The sequence below is a fragment of the Trichechus manatus genome, unplaced genomic scaffold (genome assembly GCF_000243295.1).
Source record: "Trichechus manatus latirostris isolate Lorelei unplaced genomic scaffold, TriManLat1.0 scaffold00202, whole genome shotgun sequence".
In the NCBI taxonomy this organism is placed as follows: domain Eukaryota; kingdom Metazoa; phylum Chordata; class Mammalia; order Sirenia; family Trichechidae; genus Trichechus; species Trichechus manatus.
In genome coordinates, this window is record NW_004444138.1 from 1,561,043 (window position 1) to 1,583,586 (window position 22,544).

General features: G+C 39.9%; 1 protein-coding gene across 1 annotated transcript; it reads right to left on the bottom strand.

The window, feature by feature from the left end:
- Positions 1-201: 201 nt before the first annotated feature.
- PSMG1 (proteasome assembly chaperone 1) lies at positions 202-17,112 on the bottom strand. Its single transcript, XM_004387994.2, has 7 exons — positions 16,934-17,112; positions 13,449-13,555; positions 12,124-12,275; positions 9,806-9,868; positions 3,592-3,790; positions 2,557-2,693; positions 202-385 (listed from the first exon to the last, which is right to left on the bottom strand). The coding sequence occupies exons 1-7, from the start codon at positions 17,062-17,064 to the stop codon at positions 311-313; spliced, it is 864 nt and encodes a 287-aa protein (XP_004388051.1). The 5' UTR covers positions 17,065-17,112; the 3' UTR covers positions 202-310.
- Between the last annotated feature and the right edge of the window lie 5,432 nt (positions 17,113-22,544).

Sequence of the window (22,544 nt, forward strand, 5' to 3'; positions counted from 1 at the left end):
AGAGGGTTAGGACCTGGCTGAATGGACATGGGGAATCAGGGATGGAAAGGAGCAGTGTGCTGTCACAGTATGGGGAGAGCAATTAGAGACACATAACAATGTATGTATACGTTTTTGTATGGGAAAAATAAAACACTAAAAAAAAAAAAAGAATTAAACTACAAATGAGTTTAAAATAAGTTTATTCTGTTTTTGTGCCCTTCAAAATATCCCCCCACCAAAAAAAAAAAAACTAACCAAAAAAATAGTACACACTGCTCCCCTTCAAGGGAAAGGCAGGTAATACACATTATAAAAACGATCTTTAGAATCATGTGTAAATGTTACTCTGAATCTCATTTGTTGTCATCAGTTTCTTCAGCATCTCTGTGCTCTGGGGAATATTCTAGAAAGAGAAAAAAGTTGCTAAGAATCCAGTGAGACCAAGAATTCAGTTAGAAGCAACTTACAGAGCCCAACCCTCACAGTCTTCAAGACTTAAACAAAGAACGGCCCGAAATGGTTCAGGCGCTGCCTTTCATCTCTTTCAAGCAAAAAAGCAAGTAGGTAAGACTCTGAAGCGCGTCCTCCCCTTGCTCAAAGCTCCTCTGACTAACATAACCACCTGGGCCTCTTTCTCACATCATCCCGCACCTCCTTCCACACCCTAATTCTACACTGAACATGCCCACTCTGTGCTCACACTGCTTCTTCCCTCTGCACATTCCCACCAAGACTCACCTATCTTTCAAATCCAGCTGAACTGCCACTTTCCCACAAAGCCTCCCCACAGGATTAGGCCCTGCCTCCCCACAGCTGGCATACAAGTTGAGCCTCCCATCAGGTTGGCTGGCATTACAATCCCAGCACCTCCCTGTGACTGTGGAGCTAACTCACCAAACACTGCATGTCTGAAGTATGTTAAATTCTACAGTTTTACAGCTTTACTCTTCGTTCATTCTTCTACATGCCAAGTACGTGATGAACTGAGGGAACACCACACATGGACACTGTGGTGTCCGTGCAGTAGAGACTTAAGATAGCTCTACTGTGGTGAACAAATACCACTTTTAAACTGAAAGAAAACTATGAACTAACTCAGGATGTCTGCGTTTGGTCTTTAAGGAAATGACACTCTTCAAAACAGCCATTTCACTCTCCCACAAATCATTATGTTCAAAGTTGAAGACATGAAATAAATTTAAATAAGATTTAAAAAGCTTATTTAAATCTGCCTGTCAAAAATTGTTCTTAAAAGCTGCAAGTTTACTTCAAACCTCTATGACGTGATGGAAACACTTGGAAACGGATAAGGGTGATGACTGAAGAACAAGAGGAACAGAAGTCAGTGTCTCTGAACTGGACATGTGAAGCATGTTGAAATGGCAAATGTTTTGCTGCATATATATTTACCACAATTAAAAAAAAAAAAAACTATAGGAGAAACAATTGACAACGCTCAGAACAAATCTAAATATTTATGAAGTGCCTGTGTGCTGAGCATAGTACCAAGGGCTGGGAAGACAGCAGTGAACAAAACAGACCTAGTCCCTGCCCTCAGGGAACATTTTTCTAAATTGAGATGAGCAACTATATGGCTATATAAGCAAAGGAAAGTTAACTATATAAGCAAACAAAATTATTAGTTAATGTACACTTTGATAGAAATACTAAATATAAAAAGAACTAAGTTTGTCAGAAAAATGATCCATAATTCTATCTAATTTGAAAGATATGTTTGAAGTCTATTCTAGAATGTTACAGCTTTACTCCTCATTCATTCTTCTCCATGCCACGTATATGATGAACTGAGGGAATACCAAAATAAAAAAATGTTCCATTCCCACAAAGCACTGACAGTCTAGTAAGGGAACTAACTTATGATACCTGAGAAACGAGCTAGCTCTGACAGAACTCATCAGAAAAGTCTTCTTACCACTGGCGGTCGTTCCACAATAAAACGGGTGTGGAACAATGTTGTTCTAATCTCTTTCCTTTAAAGAAGTTCTTAAACTGGAGGTCCAGGGACCTTCAGTAAATCTCTTAGGGATAGAAAGGGAGTCTCTAAACTACTTGAAATTACAGGCAAAACTTTCTGTGTATGTGGTCCTTTAGGTATTTGCTGGGGAAAGAGCCCACAGATATTTATAAACTAAGGGCAGGGAACAAGTTTATTATATAAATCTCTCATCTTCACATATCCAGTCCCATGCAAAAGTATGTGAATAAACGTTACAATAATTTGATCCATACTCTGCTCAAAAACGCCTTCTCAAAAATTACAACCTTCCAAATTAATTAGTTACAGAAACTTCCTAAACAGTAAAACTATCTTTCTATGCAGACATTTGGGATTTAATTGCATTGTATTAATCTATCATACACTAACAAAACACTAATCAAGTTATAGATGTCTACCAAGAAGAGTGATAATCCAATTCATACTAGAAGTGTTCTTCCAAGGAGAAAGGCTCTCTGAGTGTTGCTTATGTTTTAAATTGATACCATACATCTGTGTTTGCTATTCAGTTCAAATATATTAACACAGCTATTAGTTCAAATGAGTTAAAAGCTTACCTTAACCAAACCTTTCAAGCTTCTGGAAGAAAGTATAGGCTTAAAAGCTTCTACTGTAATGGGGTCTAGTTTCATGACATCAGTATAACACAAGTACAGAATTGCAGGAATTCGCCATACTTGACAATAACTGAGAACTATGAAGATACATAGAAAAAACACTTAAGCTTTCTATTATACGATGCTTAAAACAACTTTAAATAACAATGGCTGATCTGAAAAATAGTCAAGTCTCTGTTTCTCTTGTAATCAAGGCATTCACTGCCATTTTGAACCAATCTAGAAAGCATATTTTCTTTCAAAGCCAATTTATCTTCCTAAGGAATCTCTTGCTTTTGTAAATACTATATTCATTTACATTTCCTGACATAATTCTGAGACACACTTTAAAAGTAGCTTAAGGATTAAAATTTTGCTGACTATAATAAAGTAAATTATGAGCAATAACAAATATATAATGCGTAATGTAAAATATCTAGCCAATTCACATTCTAGTACGCTTAACATTTAAAAGCAAAAAACAACAACTCTTTAATAAAATTAACAAACAATAATTAATCATATAACATATTAACTACTGAATAGTGAACGGAAATCTATTTCTGACATGAAGCTAGAACATAATTAATAACAGTGATTAAAAATATTAAAGCAACTACCGAGATTCAATATCCGAAACCTACTCTGATACTTACGACTTACCTTATCCACTTTTCATACACCGATAATTTACTTCTAACACTAGCTTGCATTTTTGAGTTCTCAAAGACCAAAAAGAAACACAGCACCTCTGAAACACAACAGTTAAGAAATCTGAGCTGCTCTCATAAGGTAACTCTGGAAAGTTTTAAAACTTAAACCAAATACAACGTACTAATAACTACAGATACTAAGGATTAAGAACAATACTTCAGTATCAATTATCAATCATCATTAACAAATGACTTCAAAAAGATCAACATAGCAGTGAAAGTAGTAAGTCCCAACAAAGCAATCACAAGATATAATGTAAAATGTGAGGTACTGCAGTAGTACCTGCTGCAGGAAGATCATGTACAATATTTGGCTGTTCTAGCAGCGAACAACACACCGGATCTTTGAAGCTCTGTGTTTTTAGGGCTCTCAGGAAAGGAGACGGCAGGCTGCAGGTAGATTCTGAAGTTTTATAGTCCGTGATATGTCGACTCGTGAGAATAGTTATCTGCATGTTCTTTTTTGGACAAGAGCCAAAAACCTAACACAAAATTGATTTCAAATTAAAAAGTAAGAAAAAAACATATACTTTTGCTATAGAATGCAAACCTTCCCCTAGTAATTTGCCTAAAACAATACACAGTGGTATCCTTCCTTGCAGGAGAGAGAGGGTTCCTTCAGGAACAAGACACCTGCTTTGCTGTCCCCCTGGCCTGGGCATGAGCTGGGTTCTGTCACTTTCTAGGCACATGATCTTCTCCAAGTCACATTACTCCTCTGTGAACTAAGGACAGGACTACTGACCACCAGGGCTGCAACACGGACTAAAAGAAAACCACAAACAAGCGCCCAGAGCATCAACCACAAAACTGTGATCCAGAGTAGCTGAGTTAATCAACCGTGAGCACCTGCTGGTGACTGCAAGCATGCCCAGTGCTCACGCCCTCTTCCAGGCACCAGTGATCTGGAAAACTGATTTTTATTACATCCATTTTCTTAATTTCTATGATTATAGGCAAGTTCCCGTTGCTCTAGACCCCAATGTCCTCTTTCGTGATTTGAAGGGCTTGGATCAGACAGATTTCCAAGGGCCCTTCTAGCTTTTAGAATCTATGGTGATATAAACAAAGAAAGCCGTTAGTTATAAACGAAAATGAGATTTTAGGTCACTTCACCTTGTTTGAAAATATTTTATGAAGAGAATAAAATCGCTATTTTCAAATAATGACAAAAGAATTGAAGATTTTATATTATGTGCCACAAATGATTTGTGAGGCTAATTTCATTGTATCACAGCTTTGTAAATAAACACAAAAAAGTTAACACTATATACATTTGTTACCAAGTACATCCCATTTAAGAGAACATCACTCACACGGCCTCACTTGTTATCCTCCCTGGAATACTTATAGTCTGAATCCGTAGTGTGACACCTCTGTTAAACTGTGCATAACTACCAGGATTATGTAGCTAACCTGGAGCCAACAGCAGGGGACTCAACAAGTACCCCTAGGAAAAAAATCATTAAAAAATATTGTTTTGAAAATGCATAATTTGGTATTTTTTTCCAGTCTAAAAGAGAAAATGTGCTCATTTGTTCCACAGTACAAAAATAATAAAATATCTTTGACGTGACAATCATCCCACATAAACTAAAGACACAAGTTAATACAGCAGTTCCTAACCTTCTGAGATCTGATGAAAGCTAAGGACCTCTCCCTAGAAAGACACACACAGGTACGTGAACATAAACTTGTGTATGTAATCATCGGGAGACTCAGAGGCCAACTTCAATAGTTCCTCATCTAATAAACTATACTTAGTAACTGTTAGTAAATGTTCCTAACTATGCCAATCTGGTTTAAACAATTGTTGTTGTTGTCAGGTGCTGTCGAGTGGGTTCTGACTCACAGCGACCCTACGTACAACAGAACGGAACACTGCCCGGTCCTGCGCCATCCTCACAATCGTTGCTATGTCTGAACTCATTATCGCAGCCACTGTGTCAATCCATCTTGCTGAGGGTCTTCCTCTCTTTCGCTGACCTTCCACTTTACCAAGCATGATGTCCTTCTCCAGGGACTGATCCCTCCTGATAACATGTTCAAAGTACATGAGACAAAGCCCTTGTTTCTAAGGAGCATTCTGGCTGTACTTCTTCCAAGACAGTTTGTTCGTTCTTTTGGTAATCCGTGATATATTCAATATGCTTCGCCAACATCATAATTCAAAGGCATCAATTCTTCGGTCTTTCTTATTCATTGTCCAGCTTTCCCATGCATATAAGGCGACTGAAAATACCATGGCTTGGGTTGGGCGCACCTTAGTCCTCAAAGTGACATCCTTGCTTTTCAACACTTTAAAGAGGTCTTTTGCAGTAGATATGCCCAATGCAATACATCGTTTGATTTCTTGACTGCTGCTTAATGGGCACTGATTGTGGATCCAAGTAAAATGAAACTCTTGACAACTTCAATCTTTTCTTCGTTTACCATGATGTTGGTTATAGGTTGAGTTTTAAGGATTTTTGTTTTAGGATGGGGTGTAATCCATACTAAAGGCTTTAGTCTTTGATCTTTATCCATAAGTGCTTCAAGTCCTCTTCACTTTCAGCAAGCAAGGTTGTGTCATCTGCATATGGCAGGTTAACGCATTGTCATGGATTTGTGTCCCCAAAAAATATGTCAACTTGGCTACGCCATGATTCCCAGTACTGTGTGACTGTCCACCATTCTGTCATCCAATGTGATTTTCCTATGTGTTATAAATCCTACCTCTATGATGTTAATGAGGCAGGATTAGAGGCAGTTATGTTAATGAGGCAGGACTCAATCTAAAAGTCTAGGTTGTATTTTAAGCCAATCTCTTTTGAGACACAAAAGAGAGAAGCAATCAGAGGCAGGGGGACCTCATACCACCAAGAAACAAGAGCCACGAAAATAGCGCATCCTTTGGACCCGGGGTCCCTGCATTGAGAAGCTCCTCGGCCAGGGAAGAACGATGACAAGGACTTTCCTCCAGAGCTGACAGAGACAGAAAGCCTTCCCTTGGAGCTGGCACCCTGAATTCGGACTTCTGGCCTACCAGACTGTGAGAGAATGAATTTCTCTTTGTTAAAGCCATCCACTTGTTATAGCAGCCCTAGATAACTAAGACATGCATATTCCTCCAATCCTGATGCCATGTTCTTCTTCATATAGTTGAGCTTCTCAGATTATTTGCTCAGCATATAGACTAAGTATGGTGAAAAGATACAACCCTGACGCACACATTTCCTGACTTTAAACCACGCAGTATTCCCTTGTTCTGTTCCAACAACTGCCTCTTGGTCTATGTATAGGTTCTGCATGAGCACAATTAAGTGTTCTGGGATTTCCATTCTTCACAATGGTAGCCATAATTTGTTATGATCCACACAGTCCAATGCCATGGCATGATCAATAAAACACACGTAAACATCTTTCTGGTATTCTGTTTCAGCCAAGATCCATCTGACATCAGAAATAATATCCCTCGTTCCATGTTCCTCTTTTAAATCTGGCTTGAACTTCTGGCAGTTCCCTGTCGATGTACTTCTGCAATTTCTTCTGAATGATCTTCAGCAAAATTTTACTTGTGCGTGTGATATTAATGATATTGTCTGATAATTTCTGCATTCGGTTGGATCACCTTTGGAATGGGCACAAAAACGGATCTCTTCCAGTTGGTTGGCCAGGTAGCTGTCTGCCAAATTTCTTGACATAGAGGAGTGAGTACCAGCAGCACTGCATCCGTTTGTTGAAACATCTCAACTGGCATTTCATCAATTCCTGGAGCCGTTTTTTGCCATTCCTTTCAGTGCAGCTTGCACTTCTTCCTTCAGTACCATCGGTTCTTGATCATATACCACCTCCTGAAATTGCTTATCAACCAATTCTTTTTGGTATAGTGACTCAGCGTATTCCTTCCATCTTCTTTTGATGTTTCCTGCATCGTTCAGTATCTTCCCCATAGAATCCTTCAACATTGCAACTCAAGACTTGAATTTTTTCTTTAGTTGTTTCAGCTTGAGAAATGACGAGCGTGTTCTCTTTTGGTTTGCTAACTCCAGGTCTTTCCACATGTCATTATAATACTTTACTCTGTCTTCTTGAGCCGCCCTTGGAAATCTTCTGTTCAGCTCTTTTACTTCATCATTTCTTCTGTTCACTTTAACTACTTGACATTCAAGAGCAAGTTTCAGTCTCTTCTGACATCCATTCGTCTTTTTTTTTATCTCCTGTCTTTTTAATGACCTTTTGCTTTCTTGGTGTATGATGTCCTTGATGTTATTCCACAACTCATCTGATCTTCAGTTATTAGGGTTCAATGCGTCATGTCTGCTCTTGAGATGGTCTCTAAATTCAGGTGGGATATACTCAAGGTCTTATTTTGGCTCTCATGGACCTGCTCTAATTTTCTTCAGCTTCAACTCAAACGTGCATATGAATAATTTAAGGTCTGTTCCGCAGTCGGCCCCTGGCCTTGTTCTGACTGATGCTGAGCTTCTCCATCGTCTCTGTCCTCAGATGTAGTCAATTTGATTCCTGTGTATTCCACCTGGCAAGGTCCACGTGTACAGTCACCATTTATGTTGTTGAAAAAAGGTATGTGCAATGAAAAAGTCGTTGGTCTTACAAAATTCTATCATGTGATCTCTGGAGTCGTTTCTACCAAGGCCATAATTTTCAACTACCAATCCTTCTTGTTTCCAACTTTCGCATTCCAATCACCAGTAATTATCAATGCATCTTGATCGCATGTTTAATCAATTTCAGACTGCAGACGCTGGTAAAAATCTTCAATTTCTTCATCTTTGGCATTAGTGGTTGGTGCAAAATTTGAGTAATAGTCATATTAAACTGGTCTTCCTTGTAGGCATATGGATATTATCCTATCATTGACAGTATTGTACTTCCATACAGATCTTGAAATGTCCTTTTTGCCAATGAATGCAAAGTTATTCCTCTTCAATTCGTCATTTCCAGCATAGCAGACCATATGACTGGCTGATTCACAATGGCCAATACCAGTCCTTTTCAGCCCAATAATGCCTAGGATATGGATGTTTATGCAGTCCATTTCATTTTTGACAACTTCCAATTTTCTTAGGTTCATACTTTGTACATTCCACATTCCAATTATTAATGGGTGTTTGCAGCTGTTTTTTGTCATTTTGCGTCATGCCATATCAGCAAATGAAGGTCCCGAAAGCTTTACTCCACTCACGTCACTAAGGTCGACTCTACTTTAAGGAGGCAGCTCTTCCCTAGTTGTATTCTGAGTGCCTTCCAATGTGAGCGGCTCATTTTTCAGCAGTATAGCAGACAATGTTCCACTGCTATTCATAAAGTTTTCATTGGCCAATTTTTTCAGAAGTAGATCACCAGGTCCTTCTTCCTAGTCTGTCTTAGTCTGAAAACTCTGCTGAAACCTGTCCACCATGGGTGACCCTGCTGGTATTTGAAATATCAGTGGCATAGCTCCCAGCATCACTGGAACATGCAAGCCACCACAGTACGACAAACTGACAGAAGTGTGGGGGTTTAAACAGGTATACACCAAATTTCCTATTTCTAATGCATTTAATTCCAATACCTCTATTAAGAGAGTCCCTGGATGGTGCTAACAGTTAACATGTTCGGCTATTGACCGAAAGGTTGGCGGTTCAAGGCTATCCAGAGGTACCTTGGAAAGAACGCCTGGAGATCTACGTACTTCAAAAAAAGTCAACAATTGAAGACCCTGTGGAACACAGTTCTACTAAGACACATATGGGGTCGCTATGAGTTAGAATTAACTTGACAGCAACTAGTTGGTTACCTATACAGAAATATTCCTAAGATTTAAGCTGACATGTTGCTATGATGTATACTCACAAGGCCTCAATCCTTAAGATATATTGCATTTAAAAATAAAATAAAACCGCCAAAATTATGATTATTCTCTAAAGTTACTGAAGTGAAATCTTCATTAAAAAATTTGTTTTATTGAGCACATGCAGAATTTTCCAACAAAATGAAGACTCAATCTTTTCCTGCCTAATGGTAAGAAAAGTGGCTGTAATAAAAGACAAACATGGACACTTTTGGGGTGAATGGTGAGGGGTAGCTGAGAGCTGGAGGCCAGCTCTGTTCCCTGCCTCACTTCCCTGCATGTCGCCTGTCTGCAGGCCCATCAGCCCACTCTGTGGTTTCCCACCGTTGGCTATGACACTGCTGTTTCATGTGGGCTGCCTGGTTTTCCTTCAGACAAAATAACAGGCTGTCAGGTGGGAAGAATACAACTATGTTTTATACTTCTCTGACCTGTAACCCTTAGCACAATGCTGATTAGATCTGTTAAATTGATCATATTAAATACATAGTTCTTTTTATTCTATTCTCTGCAAGCTCCTACAATAGTTTTGAGAAGAAACAATTACTTCCCCTCATTCCCCCAATATCTGACTGCATGGATTTAAATGAAAAGATATTGAACCCTTTAAAACAGCAGCTCCTGGAGTCAAATCTTTCACAGCTTTCCATTCCTCTCTTACCTTTTCCAGCCACTGATACTGCTGATCTTCGGCAACGTAGCAACTGCACTGACAAAGAAAAACCTGAAAAATCAAATTACAAGTTTTGTGTCAAGCCAAATAAATTTTATGCATACCCCAAACTGTCACCATATATATAATGTGAATCCTAATCCATGTACAGATACATATCATACATATATATACACACACACACACTCACTCACACAGGAAAAAAAACACTTCCAGCGAGTCGATTCTGACTCATAGCAACCCTACAGGACAGAGTAGAACCGCCCCATAGGTTTCCAAGGATGTAATCTTTACGGAAGCAGATCGCAGAAAGCATAAGACAGAAAAAAGGGCATGGGTTAGGGAAGAAAATTGGATATATGATTAACCACACAGTAGGTTCTGAATCATCAACAGCAATCTGGTACAACTAGACACAGCAACAGAAATTTCTTAGTTGACTTTCATTACCTAGTCTAAATTTTCACTAAGGATCACATAGAACATGCATACCTCCCTTATTAAGAAATGAAAATTCTTAGGCAAATTTAAAGTTAAATAACTTTGGATTACATATTACCGAAGCAAACTATGAATATTATAAAAGCAAATTTTATAGTTTTCAAGGCTAACGTTTAGTCCTTATAACAAACATTATAATATTATGGAATATATAGTATAATGGAATTTATTTCACTGACTTCTTTCATTGTTTCAGTCCCTTTGCTCAAGTGCTTAACAGCTGTGGAATGGGACTCTCTCAGACAAGCGCATGGGGACATATTTGTCACCTGCTTGGCCACCTCACCTGCCTGACTTGTTTCCCAAATTACCCGAGTCACATTCTCTGAATGAACCAAGATTAGGATTACAACGCAGTCCAATGAAATCACTCAGCATTGACAACTTAAAAAATCAGAATGAATTAGAGCAGAACGAAACCTTGATGTCAACAGAGTGGTGTTTAGAATGCATAAAACATTCATTTCTTTGACAAATATTTACCGAGTTTCTGGTATGAACCAGTCCCTGGCTAAATACTGGGTAGATGGCAACAAAGCAGAACTCCTTGCTCCCGGGGAGTGAGCAGGGTCTTGTCAGAGTTGCCAGGTGAAGTAATTTTCTGAATGAGGGAAAGCCTTAACTATCTAATGTTTACAGTTTGTTTGTAACAAAAGTTATCTCGGAATTTCAAAAGAACTTTAACAACACATCTTGTATCCCACATTAATATTTATATAAGGTGGTTACTTTGAAGGTCCTTGGGTGACGCAACTGGTTTGCGCTCAACTACTAACCAAAAGGTTGGTGGTTCCATTCAACCCAGCAGCACCATGAAGAAAGGCCTAGCAATCTGCTTCCATAAAGATTACAGACAAGAAAACACTATGGAGCAGTTCTACTCTGTAACACATGGGGTCGCCATGAGTCAGAATCAACTGAGTGGTGATGGGTTGGGCTTTTTGGTATCACTGCCTATAGGCAGAATTCCGCAGCCCCAAAGCAGATATAAATGGAGAATTCAAATACACAGTGTCATGGATTGAATTGTGCCCTCAAAACATATGTGGTGAATTCCTGGCCCTTGTACTTGTGGATGTGATCCTGTTTGGAAATAGAGGTTTTCTTTTGTTAACAAGGTCATACCAGCATAGGGTGCCCTAAACCTAATTGCTTCTGAGTTATATAGCTGGTGATAGGGAACCCAAGGTTGAGAAAGGACGCTGTTGACATGTCGTGGGGTTGTTAACCATTGTCATAGGACAATATGTGTACTAACTGTTTAATGAGAAACTATTTCTTCTGTAAACCTTCATCTAAAGGTACCAAAAAAAAAAAAGAATTACCTACATGAGATCAAATTGATAACAGCAACTCAAAAGGTCTGATGGAAGCCTAGAGGGCAGTAAGTTGAAGATAATGGTGATGGAATAATTTAGAAAAGCATAGGGAGAATAGCAGCACAATGGGAAGAACGTAATCGATGTCACTGAATTGTACCTGTAGAAATTTTTGAAATGGTGTATCTTTGGCTATATATATTTTCACCAAAAAAGAAAAAATGTCCTCCAAGGTCGAGAAGGGAGAGTATTGACATGTTGTGGGTTTGTTAACCAACGTCATAAAACAATATGCGTACTGACTGTGTAAGGTGAAACTATTTGTTCTGTAAACCTTCACCTAAAGTACAATTTAAAAAAATTTTAAAAAAATAATAAAGTCACGCACTTGTGACATTTGTGTTACAACACTAGTAACTAAGACAAACAACACATACATGATGCTTAATAATGACTTTTTAAATATACAAGTTAAATTCCACATACCGAAGGATTCGATTTTAGATGATAAAACACACAAAAAGCCTCTGTGGGGGACAGACTGATCGCGTCTGTGGTTCTACACCATTCATTCCACAGTTTAGCACAACCAACTTCTTCCCAGACGCCTGAGTTCATAACAAATGAAGACAAAAATGCTGTGGAGACAATTCACCTAAGTTAGTGCTTCCTTACTCAAGTTGCATGTTCTTTTTCAATAACAAGTTCAAGTTACTGTAGAATTTTAAAGCTGAAAGAACCATTCAAGGCCTTCTACGTAGCAGATACGGAACCTCAGGTCCTCAAGATGTGAAAGGCCACACCTTGAATAAAGGAGACGTTAGAGCCAGGATGGAGAACAGGTTTATTGACAGACTTTTTACTCTATTCTCATACTGCAACACTCTACTGAAAAATGTGAGAACTTTATATGATCAAGTCAACAGTTATTTACCAACTACTGACTATGTTCTACAGTCCCTGGGTGGGACAAACAGTTCAGTGCTTCGCTGCTAACCAAAAGGTTGGCAGTTCAAGTTTACTTATAGGTGTTTCAGAAGAAAGGCCTGGTGATCTAATTCCAAAATATCAGCTACTGAAAACCCTATGGAGTGCACTTCTATTCTGACACGTGTAGGGTCGCCAAGAGTCAGAGTCAACTTGATTGCAACTGTTTTACTATGTTCCAAGAGCAGTGAGGGTCCCTTATGGGGCAAAGGATCTTTACTGGGGTTCCCCAATGCCCTCCTCAGAGCCTGTGAGCCCCCCGAAATGATACAGGTTTGTGTATGGACATATACACGTACTGTTTCAGCTGAACTCTACACTGTTCTCCCTTTAACCCATCAAGTGAATTAACACACATAAAGACCTCAGAACTGAGTACTCAGAAATGTTAGCAATTATTATTGCTGTTATTTTTAGAGTTCACTTTATGTTCTCAAACGAGTCTATAAATTCAAAATCTTCTAAGAACCACTGCTACAGGGGGTCCACGTACACATTACCTCTACTCCCCCACATCTGGCCAAAACAGGCCGAGGGCGCAGGGAAACCTGGATACCTCTAGGCACTAGAAACAGTTCCTTGAGTGTGTAAGTTCTCCTGAAGCCAGGAACATTCCCTTTAAATCTTATTTTTCAAGTTTATGGAAAGATGGTACCACGTGAGCAATAAACTCAGGGGCAGATTTCACCTAGAAGCAAGGTTACACTACTATAACTTGTTAAAAAAGGTCACAGACGTTTGAAATCTTTCATGAAGGAAGGAAATAAGTGACTTCATATTATGTTCTTTCAACAAAACGTGTAGTCCTCTGCATTTTCACTTACCTACCGCGTTATTTCCTATCGCAATTATAAACTTGGAACAAGGATACTTTTCTAGCAGGGAAACTTCCAAAGATGTTTTTGTTTGTCTTCGAAGAAGCCGTACTTCCCTAATACAAAAAAGAGAAAGATGAAACTAAAGCAACTTAAAGACAGTCGGCAGCATTTTATGAGGAATGATTCTATAATAGGTAAAAGGGCAAACCTGAATTTTACAAAGGACATGATTACAATCCTAAAGGAAGTTCAGGTAATGACAACTAATCAATAAGTCCATCAGATGCAAAGTTGACAGAGAAGCCAACAACAGAGACAGACAGGCTGTCCACCTGGCCCACTGCCCAATCTGAAACACTGTCTTAGTTTCTTAGTGGTGCTATAAAAGAAATACCACAAGTGGTGGCTTTACCAAATAGAAATTTATTTTCTCACAGTTTAGGAGACTAGAGGTCTGAATTCAGGGCACAGGCTCTCAGGGAAGGCTTTCTCTCGCTGTCAGCTCGGGAGGAAGGTCTTTGTCTCTTTTAGCTTCAGTTCTGCTGTTCCTGGGTGATTTTCACCTTCTCTCATCTGTGCTTGCTTCTTTGTGCCTCATTTGCTCTTTTTATATCTCATAGGTGACTGGCTTACAACACACTCTACACTGACATGGGTTCATTAACATAACAAGGAAAATCCTATCCTCAAATAGGATTATATCCACAGGTACAGGAATTTAAAATTCACAACACATATTGTTGGGGGACCCAATTCAACCCATAACAAAGTACACTTTTTTTTTTTAATTGTGCTTTAGGTGAAAGTTTACAGCTCAAGTTAATCTCTCGTACAAAAACTTACACACATACTGTTACGGGATATTAGTTGCAGTCCCCACATTGTGACAGCACATTCCCCCTTTCCACCCCAAGTTTCTGGTGTCCATTCAACCAGTTCCTGGCCCTTCCTGCCTTCTCTTCCTGCTTCCGGACAGGAGCCACCCATTTGGTCTCGTGTATCCAAATGAACTAAGACACACGCTCTTCACGAGTATTGTTACCTGTTTTATCGTCCAGTCTAATCTTTGTCTGAAGAGTGGGCTTCGAGAATGGTTTTAGTTCTGGGTCAACAGAACGTCCAGGGGTCACAGTTTTGGGGTTCCTCCAGTCTCTGTCAGACCATTAAGTCTGGTTTTTTTTTATGTGAATCTGAGTTCTACTCCACATTCTTCTCAGTCCAGGGCTCTCTGTTGTGTTCCTGTCAGGGCAGTCATTGATGGTAGCTGAGCACCATCTAGTTCTGGTCTCAGGCTGGTGGAGTCTCTGGTTTATGTGGCCCTTTCTGTCTCTTGGGCTAATATTTTCCTTGTGTCTTTGGTGTTCTTCATTCTCCTTTACTCCAAGTGAGCTGGGACCAACTGATACATCTTAGATGGCCGCTCACAAGCTTTTAAAATCCCAGACGCCACTCACCAAAGTGGGATACAGAACATTTTCTTAATAGACTTTCTTATGCCAAGTGACCTAGATGTCCCCCGAAACCATGATCCCCAAGCTCCAGCCCCAGCTACTCTGTTCCTCCAAGTGTTTGGATGTATTCACGAAACTTCTTAGTTTTTGCTTTGGTACAGTTGTGCTGACTTCCCCTGTAGTGTGTGTTGTCCTTCCCTTCACCGAAGAAGGTCCTTATCTACTATCTAGTTAGTGAATACCCCCTCCCTACCCACCCCCCATAACCATCAAAGAATGTTTTCTTCTGTGTTTAAACCTTTTCTGGAGTTCTTGTAATAGTGATCTCATACAGTATTTGCCCTTTTGTGACTAATTTCACTCAGCATAATGCCTTCCAGAGTCATCCATATTGTGAGATGTTTCACGGGTTCATCATTGTTCTTTAGCATTGCATAGTATTCCATTGTGTGTATGTACCATAATTTGTTTTTCCATTCGTCTGTTGATGGGCACCTAGACAAAGCACACCTCTGAAGCATTCTAGCCAACAAAGTATTGAACCTGAATCTAACTAAGCCTCTAGAGCAAACATCCATTTACAGGAAAGGCAGATGATGGATGATGATGCTGTTGTTGCTGTCCCCGACTCAAGGCAATCCCATGCGCAATGGGATAAACCTTTGTGATCCCTGGGGTTTTTACCAGCTGATTTTCAGAAGCAGATCACCAGGCCTCTCTTCCTGGTCTGTCTTAGATGAAGACATCAGTGGCTCAGTGGTAGAACTCTCCCCTTCCACGTGGGAGACCCAGGTTCGATTCCCAGTTGATGCAGCTCATGAGCAGCCACGGCTTCCAGTGGAGGATTGTATCTTGCTACAATGTTGAATAGGTTTCAGTGGAGCTTCCAGACTATGACAGACTAGGAAGAAAAGCCTGGCAATCTACTTCTGAAAATCATCCAGTGAAAACCCTACAGATCACAACAGTCTGACTGCAAACATTCAAGGGGACAGTGCAGGACCGGAAATGATGGACACACATATTAAATGGCACCATGAGGAGGCAATGAGACAAACTCAAAAATGTGGGACATTCTACAGAACCACCAGTCTCTCAATAAGGCTAAAAAGGAAGGGGGAGGGGCGCTCTAAATGAAAGGAGGCTCAAGAGACAAAGCATCTAACGGTAACGTGTGGCCCATTTGGATTATGATTTACACAAACCCATTGTAAAATGTCATGTCTGAGACAACTGGGTAAATTTGGTCAAGGACTGGGTATTTAGTGATATTAAGGAATTATTGTTCATTTTGCTGGGGTGATAACAGTTTATGTAAGAAAATGCCTATATCATTAGCCACATATTCTGAAGGATATAGGGGGTGAAGGTGTCTGGGAGTCACTTAAGGGTGGGGAAAATGAAACAAATGTGGAAAAATCTTGATAACTACTGAATTTACATGATAGTTCACGGGATGATATCATTTTATTATTCTCTCCAATTTTGGGGTGCTGGAAATAATTTTTAAAAAGTCATGGTGTCCAACTGATATTGGCACATAATGCTAACGCAAGTGTGGAGCGGAGGATAAAAAAGTTCTAAGAGAACTCGGGTAACATCCATGAACCAAATACATGACACACGAAGGGCACAGCATTGTAGCCCTAGAAAATCGTGCAAGAACCGGAAAGATTACAATTCAGCAAGAAATCAATCCTAAATACATGCTAAACGAAGCGTTGGAGGCAATTTCCTTAAAGAACATACCTGAATCCAACTCCTAAAACAGTTTCATTTTCATGATTCAATTCCAATACTAGCAAATCAATGCGAACATCGCTTACACCAAACTACTGACGCTGGCTCTGCTGGGTCCTCAGAGGCCTGACTGGGCGCCTGGGGTGCGCTGACCATCAGCTGACTGTACCTGGGCCGGCAGAGTGGCAGGGGCCCGCGACCAACAGCGACCACCCCGGATTCGAACTCAACTCGGGCCTGCAGGCCGCGCACCTCCCATCAGACCCGGCTGCCCGCGGCTCCCCGCGCCGAGTGCCTCACCTCTTTCGCATCAGCTGCCGCCGGACATCCTTGTCCTCAGGCGTCTCCCTCTTGTCCTCCTCCTCTTCCTCGTCCTCCGTGCCAGCTCGGCACGGGCCCTTCACCACCTCCCCGAAGAACGTGGCAGCCATAGCCGCCTCGGCCCCCGGGCCCAACTGCGGCGCCGCGGGCTTACGCACGCGCCCCGGAGCACCGCCCAACTCCCGTGCCCCGCCCTGTGCCGATAATCCCCGCCCCTTATTTGCATTAGCCCCACCCCCGAGCCTCTGACCTCGACCCCGCACTTCGCCCTGTGCCCCTTAGCTCTGCCCCGCCCCTAAATCGGCCCACCCCTGAGCCTCTGTCCCTGGAGTCTTCCCCGCCCCACGCCCCTTAGCCCCGCCCCGCACCCGTGAGCCCGCCCCCTCATCTGAGCCCCGCCCCTGAGTATACCCCGCCCCCCGGGGGCTGACACCCGCCCTTCGCCCATGAGTCCGCACTCGCGCTCCGCCCCCTTCCCCTGAGCCCCACCCCCTGAGCTCTGTCCCGCGCCCGAGTCCCACCCCCGCCAAGAGCCTACACCGCCCCTGCGCTCCACCCCCTGATCCCGCCCCGCTCTCCACAAGGTCTCCGCAGCCGCAGAAACCCAGCGTGTTTACCCCGCAGCTGGAGTCCCGCCGGAAGCACGAAAGACTAGAAAGCTGCAGGCTAGAGGGGCCGGAGACGGGCCTGGGAGAGAAGGGATGGGACGTCTTCCCGACAGGTAACGGACGCGGAGAAGAACTCAGCCGCCCGTACTCCAGCCTTCACCGCTTTTCCTTCCCTACCCTTCCCGTCAGTCCGTTTCCATTTTCCTTCTCCTATAGGGATGACAGGGAGAACTATGGTTTATTAGGCACCCGGCGCCGAGCCTCGGTCCCTGCAGGTAGGTGCCGGCCCCGCGCACTCCGGTGAGGGTTTGGCTGGGCGGACCCGGGAGCCTGGCGACCCTCAAGTTCTGCCCGCGGCCCCGCGCTGTGAAGGTGACCAGAAGAACAGAAAAAAATGCATTGCTTCGTGGGGTTATAAAAAAGAAACCTTTACTCTGGCAATAGGAATTCACATTTCGAAAGTTCACGATTGTCAAGCTGATCTAAAAGACATTTTTTAAACCAGAGAATGCAAAAATAGTTGCTTCTATTTTAAAACTTGGCCACTTCCAACTAATAAAAAATTTGTTTTTGTTTTAAATAGCCGTTCATTAATAAGCAAAGGATGTAATTGTTTGATTTTCTTCTTTGAAATGTGCTGGAAGACAATTCACGGAGCACTAATCAGATGGGAAAAGGGGACAACTACTGCAGCATAATTTAACTGAAAATGAAAATTTCCAGTATTGCAATGAAAAATGACCAGTTTTCCTAGGTTTAGTTGTACTGAAAATAGATGGCATTGCTTGCATTTGGGAACGTTGTCAATAAATAGCCATAAAGTAATACTTTGGGGGCAGGGGAGCCTTTTTCTTGAATTAAAAAAAAAAACTCAAAGTTGCTAGAAACTTCTTTTTCTAAATGTAAGTAGCTTAGGAAGTCTACCAAAGATTTAGAGAAATAACAACCAATGATACATAAAATCACCATTTTGCCATTTTACATATCTACTACAAGAAAAAAGGGGAGGGAGTTGAAGCAAAATTTTAGTATTTAAGTATAAACAAATTAATAAACCCAAATTGCAATTCACTAAAAGCTTAAGAAAATTTGGATATCCTTAGTGAGACAGAATATATAAGATTATCAATATGATACTTTTAAACCACATTAGGACTACTGGATTAAATGACTTTATAGAATAAACCGCAGACTAAAAAGATGGTTTGGGAATTACGTCTTACTCCTTTAGTTGAATAAGCTAACTTGTGATTTTTACCAGTTAGATCCTCAATTTGATTTCACAATTACATTATGAAGAAATCTTTTCTGGAAAGCTCATTTAAATTATTGTAGATAGGGTAGTGCTAATACATTTGGCCATGATTTAAATTTTTCATAAATTTCAGAGAGAACAGTTTTAGAAGAATGTTAAGTTTTAAACAAATGCTTACTTTGTGCAGTAATTATAAAGGCCAAACACTTTTAAAAAGGTAAATATATGTTCAAATTAAATACTAAGCTAGAAAAGGGATTCAGTTATAAAAGAAGGGGGATGAGTACATTCTCAAGTACTGACAAAAATCCCACCAGGATAAATTATAATTTCACATTTTTTCATTACACTGAAATTGACAGAAAATTTTGCATAAAATAGCCTTAACTGAGATTTAAAAATATTTTCATTGTATGGTATTTGTTGAGGCTATAATATAAGAAATTTCTACAAAAGTAAATGTGAATATGGAACTGGAAATAGGTTTAAACATTTCATTAGAGCTCAAAAATCAAACCCCATGCAACTAAAAATATTAGCAGTTTATTAGGAATTTTCCCCTTTCTCACCGGTACTATTAACAAGATACTGGTTATCAGTATTTCAGATGAAACTGTACTGCAAACAGAGCAAAGAACACAGACTCTGGATTAGAAATATTCTGGCTTATGAGTTTTAAAAAAAAGCCATTTGTTAAACAGACATGCAACCACAAACAAATTTCTTAAGTAATCTAGACACTTGGTCCATCTGTATAACCAAAAAAATGCATCAGTCTTCAATGAAAAAATAGAAACCCCTAAATTTCTATATTTACTTTTCCAGATTTATGCATGCAAATCATATATTAATATTCACAGATATTTTTAAATGGGAAAACAACTTGCTCCTAACAATTTATTTTTCCAATAACATATTACTATATTAAGATTTGACAGTACATTCATTTAATCTGATCTTAATTTCAAGGAATGCCTGTTAACAACAAATTAAACCCCATTGCAAAGAAATTCTTTGTATTATCACGACCAGATTTTCTAATCCTATTAATTGAAGGCCACAATAAAATAGCCCAGACATGCTGTTGTTAAAGTGTGTTGTGACAGAACTGTGATAAATTTGGTCAGTGTTCATAGAAAGTTCTAACTTTTAAGGTGCTACAGTGTACCCTTCCACAAGAAACATGAGAGAATTTCATTGTATCATCTAAAAAATATGACTGTTTGATCTTAATCTATTTTTTTTCTGATTACAACTAAAATCTGCCTCGTACTGAGGTACATTTTGGCATCTCTGAAAATGCTACGTGCAAGTAGAAATAATGAAAACAAGTTGTGATAGTCATTCATAACTTTCATAGAAAAATATATACTCCCTGAATTAGTCATATCAAGTGCTCATCATTCAGTATGAATTTCATATTATGAAGAAAGTAAGACATTAATAGACTTTCTGTAATTGCCTATTTCTGACACTCAGAACTCAATTATCAACATTCCCAATGCTGAATCCCTTACTCCTTCTAGTCTGTTTTTGACTTTGAAGGATGTGAATTATAGGGACTGAATCTAGCTATTTGGTTTGCTTCACTCAAGTCAAACAGGCTCAGTGGCACTTGCTGTTGAAATGTGCCTGATTTTTCCTTTTTTTATTTCAGTAATGAGACCATAATCATGGTGGTCTGAGTTTTCATATTCTAATGTAGAACTCTTTAAAATTAGCATCAGGTTGAGATTTTGATTTTTTTTTCAGTCCTTGAAGTTCTTCCTACATACCCTTTACACTTCCCATTATTTTCTTCCTCCCAGAAATCAAGAGGTTTCTTCAAGGCCCTAGCTTTTCTGGAAAGGAACAGGAATCTTATATGACAGGCCACTTGTGATTTCTTTCTGCCTCTCCAACTACATACAGGCTATTTCCTTCTCAGAATTCTCTGATGTGCGTATCTGTTGCCAGGACTGGCTGTTAGGAAGGCTTTCTCCCACTCTGACCCACTGGATCATGGCTTTTAGAAAATTCCTCAAAAGATGTCAACAAAGGATTTACGTCAGAACTAGGAGCAGAATACAACTGCCAGTTTACTTGTGGCCCCTGATTGTTTTCAGATTCCACGTCTACATTTTCATAGTCAACTATTGTGCTTTTCCTTTCCAGGATCTGAACCGCCTAAAAAAAAGCATTTTGCTATCAGTATCTTCTAGCATTTTCACTTTCAGAATTTACGCTCGTGTCATCCTCTTTATAAACATTCAGTAATCTTTTCTTAGCCGCAGCGGAAGCATTTCGATGGGGCAGTTTTCTGCTACTCTTCCTAATCCAGACATTTTCTGGTCCTGAAATCGTTTCTTTTACATTACTCATTATCTTTATTTTATTTGCAGCAACAGTAGCACATCTGCGGGGAACTTTCTCAGGTACCATATTTGCTTTCAGAGTTTCACTAGGCACTTGCACTGCATCCTTCTGATTATGCATATATGTTCTCATTTTTGTATTGGGTTCTCTGTCTCTAGGAACAGATTCTGAAAAATGAGTGAAAGTTCATGTAAATGCAAAAATCTTGTAACACAAGATTTTACAACTACTTACATTCCTCAGCAATACTCACATTCCTAGACAAATTTAAAAACTACGTACATTCCTAACAAATGAAAAACGTTAAGTGATGATCATCAATGCTACTACACGTTTTTGCCATTGATATAACCTTTCATTTCCTTATCTACCAAAGGAAGTTTTGGGTAGAAGCTGTGTCTAAGCTCCCTCCCAGCTAACATACTTTTTAATCTATAAAGGTAACTGTCACTTAAAACAGTAGCTGACTTGTAAAGTAAGAATGGGTCTTAGTAGCTTAAGCATCATAAAGCAGCCAACCTAAAAGCACTTTTATAGAGCTGAATTTTTAAAAGTAATAGAACCATACATAGACTTTAAATTTTTGGTATTTCTAGTCCTCTGTGTTAAACTACTTTAAAACATTAGATAGGAATTCTGAAATAATTTTCCTAAAACCTAAACAAGAAAATGCCATCATGACTATCTTTGATAACATATCACCAGTTCTGGCTTCAAGATCCTTCTTAAGGTTTAAATTCCAACACAAATATTTTTTTTATGCAAAAAAAAAAAAAAAAGTTAGAATTGGTTACTAGCAGGAAAAAACAAATTATACACTGGTTTTATATGACTGAAATGTGGTTTTTACCCTGGACTCATTTTTTCAAATATTCTTACATAACAAATAATTAACTCTGGTTTCAATGTTATTAAGGTATTTTCTGAGCCAGCTTTGTAATTAGCTTCCAACCAGGCACACAGCTCCTGACCTCAGAGCTGAGAACTAAAAATTTAAGGGATTAGCCAGACAAACTTAAAAAAAAAAAAAAAAGCGTTGCCATCAAGTCAATTCCAACCCTTAATGACCCTAGAGGACAGAGTAGAACTGCCCCCCCAGAGTTGCCAAGGAGTGGCTGGTAGATTCAAAGTGCCAGCCCTTTAGTTACTAGCCATAGCTCTTAACCACTGCACCACCGGGGCTTCAGACAGATAAAAAGTAGGGCAAAAAGCACTCTGGAGAAGGCCGGCCTGCTGGAAGAACTGAGGCAGTTCCAGGAAGGGCCGGCTTGAGATCACACCGGGGTTGTGGAGAGGAGCCACATTTACCAAACAAAATTTGGTAGGCTCAAATCTTTTTTTTTCCCCGCCACCAATGTCTCAAAACCAGATT

Bases quoted from the DNA above. Each gene is read 5' to 3' on its own strand.
- PSMG1 (XM_004387994.2), bottom strand. From the start codon at position 17,064: ATGGCTGCCACGTTCTTCGGGGAGGTGGTGAAGGGCCCGTGCCGAGCT. The intron at 13,556-16,933 runs GTGAGGCACTCG...TTTTTGTATTAG, and splicing joins CGGCAGCTGATGCGAAAGAG to GGAAGTACGGCTTCTTCGAA. The intron at 386-2,556 runs GTAAGCTTTTAA...TTCTCTTTCTAG, and splicing joins GCTTGAAAGGTTTGGTTAAG to AATATTCCCCAGAGCACAGA.